Source organism: Trichomycterus rosablanca, chromosome 14, assembly GCF_030014385.1.
Source record: "Trichomycterus rosablanca isolate fTriRos1 chromosome 14, fTriRos1.hap1, whole genome shotgun sequence".
Classification (NCBI taxonomy): Eukaryota; Metazoa; Chordata; class Actinopteri; order Siluriformes; family Trichomycteridae; genus Trichomycterus; species Trichomycterus rosablanca.
Window position 1 is genome coordinate 285947 of NC_086001.1, and position 7023 is coordinate 292969.

At 42.2% G+C, this 7023-nt stretch overlaps 1 protein-coding gene across 1 annotated transcript; it reads left to right on the forward strand.

Annotated features, from left to right (window-relative positions):
• Window positions 1–1726: 1726 nt before the first annotated feature.
• Window positions 1727–6666, forward strand: LOC134326689 (E3 ubiquitin-protein ligase TRIM11-like). The gene is made up of 7 exons (XM_063008872.1): window positions 1727–1799; window positions 2819–3487; window positions 3584–3679; window positions 3797–4030; window positions 4808–4955; window positions 5047–5073; window positions 5156–6666. Exons 2-7 carry the CDS (start codon window positions 2819–2821, stop codon window positions 5695–5697), a joined length of 1716 nt encoding a protein of 571 aa, XP_062864942.1. The 5' UTR covers window positions 1727–1799; the 3' UTR covers window positions 5698–6666.
• Window positions 6667–7023: the final 357 nt, after the last annotated feature.

The window sequence follows — 7023 nt, forward strand, 5'->3', positions numbered from 1 at the left end:
TGTGTATATATATATATAATTTATTCAATTATTAATTCGTGCTCAAATAGCATCACATCACATCACATCAGCCCTGAAGAACAACATAAAGACTTTTAACTTCAATTTAAACTATCAACACAACATAATAATGATTTAATCCAGGATAAGCTTGTGTGGGTTCCTGACAAATGGAGGTGAAACAGAATTTTATTAAACAAACGACTCATTTTCATAAGGATTTTATAAAATACTACTGTTGACAGTCTAAACTGTGCTGAACTTTACTTTTTCAGTGTTTATAAGCTTTTCTAACAGTGAGGAACACAAACGGTCCTGCGGTGTGACGTCACAGTACACTAAAATAAAAATAATATGTAATAATAATCATTTTAAATCTAGATCAGCCAAATGCATTTAAAGATTTAAAGTGCTAAAGTAAATCTGTATAAAATAATAAAGCCAAAAGCATTTAGAACCACGTCCAGCTCTTACTGATTTACTTTATACAGCTTTATATTACCTGTAATATATACTTCGTTTTATGACGTCACAACGCAGATTTTGCATGTTCACCTTACAATACAAAACCAATAAAAGTAAAACCGCTATCAAAACTTTCCATTCAGCATCAGTGAGATAAAACAGGATGAAATAGATAAGCAGTTTTTACTACTGTAGTGGTAGTCAACAACTCTGCCTTCCTGGAACTCATCGTGCTCGGTTGTTCACTCCTGATTGGCCAGTCAGGTACAGGTGCACCATGGGATTTGAAGTCCTCTAAAGCAAAGTGAAACTAACACACACACACACACACACACACACACACACACACACACACACACACACACACACACATACACACATACACACACATAACTGGCACCACTGCCCCCTTTAGGTAGAAGATAGACATGAGATGCACCCAAAGCACAAGGCTCTTACCTGGGATGCAAAACCCTGCCCACTCATACAAACATACCATTACATGTGTTCAGTTATTTATCTATCTATTAATTCATTAATTTATTTATTTATCACGCTTACCTAGAGCTGTTTGCATATATTATACTGAGGCATTTATTGTTAATGTGCTAATGAAACGATTACTTTCCTAACACACTTTAAACAGACTTAAACCTATTTAATGTTCTGCATTTATATTTATGTATTACTGTATTCATTTAAACATAAAATAAAAACACTTATTAATACGGCATTCTACATTTACCTTGTATTAACATTAATATTAGTGCAATATTGTTATTTATTTATTTATTTTTCTATTATATTTTATGCATTTTCTCCCAATTTATCGTAGTCACCCCCTGCTGGTGGATCCCTGATTGTAGGTGAGGTGGGTATATTGCTGCTCACGCCTTCTCCGACCCGCCCACAGCCCTTAACGGAACCCTTTTTCATCTCTATCTGCTAATCAGGGTCCTAACACAGCGTTTGAAAACCCTGTCCACATAGTCCAGCCATCCCGCCCTAGCAGAGACGTGCCTGCTGCAGGAACTGCCAATCATGCCCGCTAGATGGCGCCCAGCCGACCGAAGGCAACGCTGAGTTTCGAACCACATGGGCGTCCACAATAACGTTATTTAAGCTGATCTTTAGTTTTTAGTTTTTATTTCTTCTAAACTGTTTAGCAAAACTAACAAAATCTAGTACTAATCTAGAAGCATCGTAATGTCCATTTATTTATTAATTTCATTTATTTCTTGTGCTTTAGCTTGTTCTTCAGGACCCAAGAATTCTGTAGTTTTGTCCAAGGCTTTAGAGAGAACACAGCGCTCTCAAACATACAGCAGATCAAGGTTGGTTCATTTTTGTACTGTTTTATTCATTGATTTGCTCCCAGTTTAGTCGTAGCCAGTTCCTCTTCCTCTGCTGGAGACCCTGATGGTGATATATCCCCATGACACGCCCTCCCTCGACGTGTGCGCCCTCCCACCGACCCCTTCTTATTCGCCTGTACTTTGGTGCAGCGAGAGTCACGCGCTGATCTCCACGTTCCTTCACTTCTGTACAGGCGCCTCGGGCTACTAACCAGGGTCCTTACACAGCCTTGAAGACCCCGCCCACTTTATAGTCCCATTTTTTCCCACCCAGCAGACTAGCGGCCGACTTTGTCAGCTGCAGGCACTGCAGATCTTGGCAAATAAGGGGCGGTAAAGCTGAGATTCAAACTCAGATAGTTCAGAATCCTAGAGCTGGTAGTGGAATATCCCACGAAGTTGGTTCATTTTGGTACTGTTTAATTTATTGATTTGCTCCCAGTTTAGTCATAGCCAGTTCCTCTTCCTCTGCTGGAGACCCCGATGGTGCACGAGGAGGGTATATTCTCCTGACACGCCCTCCCACCAACACGTGCGCTCCACCGACCCCTTCTTATCCCCCCGTACTTCAGTGGATCGGCGCGTGAGGTCGGTCTCACTTATGAAGAGTCACGCGTTGATCTCCACGTTCCTCCACTTCTGTACAGGCGCCTCGGGATACTAACCAGGGTCCTTACACAGCCTTGAAGACCCCGCCCACTTTTAGTGCCGTCTATTCCACCCAGCAGACTAGTGGCTGATTTTGTCGGCTGCAGGCACTGCCGATCGTGGCCACTAAGGGGCGGTAAAGCTGAGATTCACACTCAGATAGTCCCACGGCGCCACCTGGGTGCCAAGGTTGGTTCATTTTTGACTTTGTATCCAACACTGGTGCTTTAATCTGAGGCAACAACTAGAGGAATCCAGTGGAGGGACCAAAGCTGTGAGGTTACAGGCAGTAGATGGTATAATTTGCATGATATATCCTTCCTTACTTCATGTGTACCTTTTACCCACAGATGTCGTTTAATTTCACTATTCCATCCATGAACCTCTTTGAATTCCCGATGAGAACTGTTTCACCCACGGCTTCCATTACATCAGACATATCTTCAGTTTCTTGTCTGGAGGACACACCGGTACCTGTTTTACAACATCTTAAATGCAGCATCTGCATGGGAACCTTAAAGGAACCGGTCACTACAACCTGTGGGCACACCTTCTGCTATTCATGCCTGAGGCACCACCTAAACAATAACCACAACTGCCCGCTTTGCAAATCCTCAGTGAACGAGAGATTAAAGACCAACATCACACTTAATGAGATCCTGACCGCGTACCACGAGGCCCAAAGACCACATCCACCTCAACCGAGTCCCAATGACTTCACCGGACAGCCAGGGGAGGTCCCCTGTGACATCTGCACTGACAATCCCAAAAAAGCAGTGAAGTCCTGCCTGATGTGCTCACAGTCGTACTGTGCCGATCACCTCAAAGGCCACCAAAAACCGTGGCTCAAGGGCCACACGCTGAAGGAACCATGTTCTGATCTGGACCGGCGGATCTGTATGGACCACGGCAGGATTCTGGAGTTCTACTCTGTTAGTGAGGAGAAGTTACTCTGCAGCTCCTGTGTGCAGGATGGAATGGAGGTCGTGGTGGTGGAAAAAGCCAGAGACAGGAAGCAGGTAAGATCTCAACGTTCATTAGTAGGATCCATTACAGGAACTTTACCAGGACCACTGCGAGTATTTAATCGTGACTGTTTGTGTGTTTAATGACAGTCGGAGTTAAACTCCAATATTAATAAAACAAAAGAGAAATTACAACGGCGAGAGCTGAAAAAGAAGGAGTTTCACGAGTCTGCAACTTCCTGCCTGGTAGGTTCTCATGCCCACATTAACATTCATTACAATGAGCAGAAGATTCTTCCATCTCACCTCAGGAAGGAGCTTCTGATTAGAGAATCTATAAAAATAAATCCACAATCTTTACAGGGTCTGATTGACCGGGAAAAGGAGGAACTAAAGAAGGTTTTCAATGCCATCACGGAGGCAGTAAAGAAGGCAGAGGAGGAGGTGCTACGCCCTCTAGAGGACAGGAGGAGAGAGGTGGAGCGGGAGGTGAAGGATCTGAAAGGGAAGCTGCAGGAGGAGATCACTAAATTCAACAAAACCATCTCAGATCTACAAGAGATCAGCGCTGAGGAGGAGCCCATATTTTTCCTACAGGTAAAACATCAAGAAAACGATTTAACACTGACAGTTAACTACCATTCAGTAGTAGATCATTAAACATTAAAACCACCTCCTTGTTTCTACACTCACTGTCCATGTTATCAGCTCCACTTACCATATAGAAGCACTTTGTAGTTCTACAATTACTGACTGTAGTCCATCTGTTTCTCTACATGCTTTGTTACCCTCTTTCATGCTGTTCATCAATGGTCAGGACCCCCACAGGACCCCCACAGAGCAGGTATTATTTAGGTGGTGGATGATTCTCAGCACTGCAGTGACACTGACATGGTGGTGGTGTGTTAGTGTGTGTTGTGCTGGTATGAGTGGATCAGACACAGCAGCACTGCTGGAGTTTTTAAACACCGTGTCCACTCACTGTCCACTCTATTAGACACTCCTACCTAGTTGGTCCAATTGCTCATCTATTGCTGCTGTTTGAGTCGGCCATCTTCTAGACCTTCATCAGTGGTCACAGGACGCTGCCCACGGGGCGCTGTTGGCTGGATATTTTTGGTCCAAGAAACCAAACCGACATGAAAAAGGCGATGGCAAACCAAAATAGTCTCCAACTGACTGATCCACAGGCCTCCTTAAATGCCCTGAGCATTTTCCCTAAACAAGGTGCACCTGTGGATCATTAACAGGAGACCAACCACAAAAAGGGACGTTGGCGAGTAATGAGATACTGGTGAGATTATTTGACTGGACTGAGGTGATTAAAACTGGCTTGGCTGAAATAAATAATAATAATAAATATGATTTTTTTAGAGGTATCCCAGTAACACAACGCTGGATGAAGGCAGCGACTGGAGTGGAGTTGATGTGGATACCAGTTTGATGTTCGGTACCTTACAGAGGACACAGAGGACCATACTGGATGAAGTTAACAACGAATTTAAAAATCTCCTCATTATTGGTAAATAAAAAAAAAAACTCAAATCATTCAAATAAATCTTTAAACTTGATTTTAAAAGTGAAAAGTTTAATGATTTTTATTTGTTTTACAGAGATTGAGAGGATCAAGAAGTTTGCAGGTGAGCATTATAAACCTTTATGACGTCCTTTATGATACCAAGCATCCGCATTTTAATGACCTTCATGTCTGTGATGTTTTAGTGGACGTGACCCTGGATCCAGACACAGCAAACCCTCAGCTCCAGATTTCCGATGACTTGAGGGAGGTACAGAGTGTCCGTGAGGACCTTCCCAAAACGATGGGCGGAGACGACGGCGGCAGCTTTGATAGGTTCGATGTGTTCGGCAGTGTACTCGGCCAAAACCGGCTGACCCAAGGCGGGGCATTTTGGGAGGTCGAGGTCGGAAACAAGCGAGGATGGGACGTCGGGGTGGCACTAGAGGACGCCAACAGGAAGGGTGACCTGTCTCTAAAGCCCAGCCAGGGCTACTGGGTGATCGTTCATTACGATGATGAGCATTACGCAGCTCTGGAGGACTCACCCATCCTGTTGTGTCTTCAGAACAAACCCAGTAAAGTCGGCGTCTTCGTGGACTTTCAGGAGAAGCTGGTGTCCTTCTACGATTTAGGAGCCAAAACTCACATTCACTCGTTTACAGACTGTGATTTCGGAGGGGGGGTTCGACCGTACTTCAGCCCTCACCTCAATCATGATGCACCACTGGTCATTCACCACTGTTAATAAACATTCAGTAATTGTGACGTGCAAAAGTTTGGACACCCTTTTAGTTATAAAGTCTCACAGCGTGATTAGATGGTACTGAGTGAATATGAAGAAGAGATTGTGAGATGCTTGGTAACTGACGGGTTGAATTTATGCTTTGCTTTTCTTGTAACGATGCTAAAAAATTAAATGAAGCTTTATGGTGCCCCCTTGTGGCATTTCTGACCCACTACACACTTAAGTTATTGGTTATTATTAGGGATGTAATGATTCACCACAATACAGTTAATAACCAATTCAAAAATTCCACAATTCAAATCGATATTCACTTTAAACAGCGCTGGTGCTGGTTGCCAAAATTCGGTTTTTTTTAGCCAAATTAGGTTTAAATTATTTTGCGTAGTTTGTACCTACCTCAGAAATAAAAGGACGTTCATTATTTAGATAGATAAAAGATAAGCACAAATACATGATTTTATATTATTTTTTTAAGAGAAATAATAAAAGAAAACTTTGTCATAGTTTGTCTTGAATTTCAGTTTAAAAAAATTGGGGAAAAAATCGTATCATGAACCCAGTATCATAAATCGCATCGCGGGTAGAGTGTATCGTTACATCCCTAGTTATTATACAATGGAAAGGAAATAAATCCAGTCTGAACATTCTGACCCGTACAGAGAGAATACAGATCTGTAGTGCAGTGTGTGTGTTAGAAGAAAGTAGTTGTGTTGTAGGAATTGTGGATCCTTTATACACTCAGGACCTCATGAAGTTCTTGATGTAAATGCACAATGCAAATGGACGGATACTTTATCCATCTCCAGGGAAATTTTGGCCTCCAGTAGTTAAACAAAAAGAAGAAAAACCAATACTAATACACAACATGTACGTAGCGTGTAGCAAATATACAATATACAGTGAGTAAAAAGTACAACAGTATAGTAAAAAATAAAGAATTACTTGATGAATCTTGTGAATTTCCCCACTGTGGGACTAATAAAGTATTATTTTATCTTTAAGCTGGATGTTGTGTGAGTTCTTGTTTATTTCTTTATTAATTTATTTATTTGGTTTTCTTTTCCACACAAGGCTCCATCTCTCTCTCTCTCTCTCTCTCTCTCTCTCTCTCTCGGTCTCTCTGGCTACATCTGTATGGTTTGTTGTTCACAGTAATGGTTCACACTTATAGAAGACCTGATATATATTACAGTCGACCCTTGACTTATGAATGTAATTGGTTCTGAAGTTCTGTTCTTAAGTCAAACTGTTCGTTAGTTAAACCTGTTTTTCCCATAAGAAATAATGTAAACAGAATTAATCCGTGCCAGACCTCCCAACCCCCCC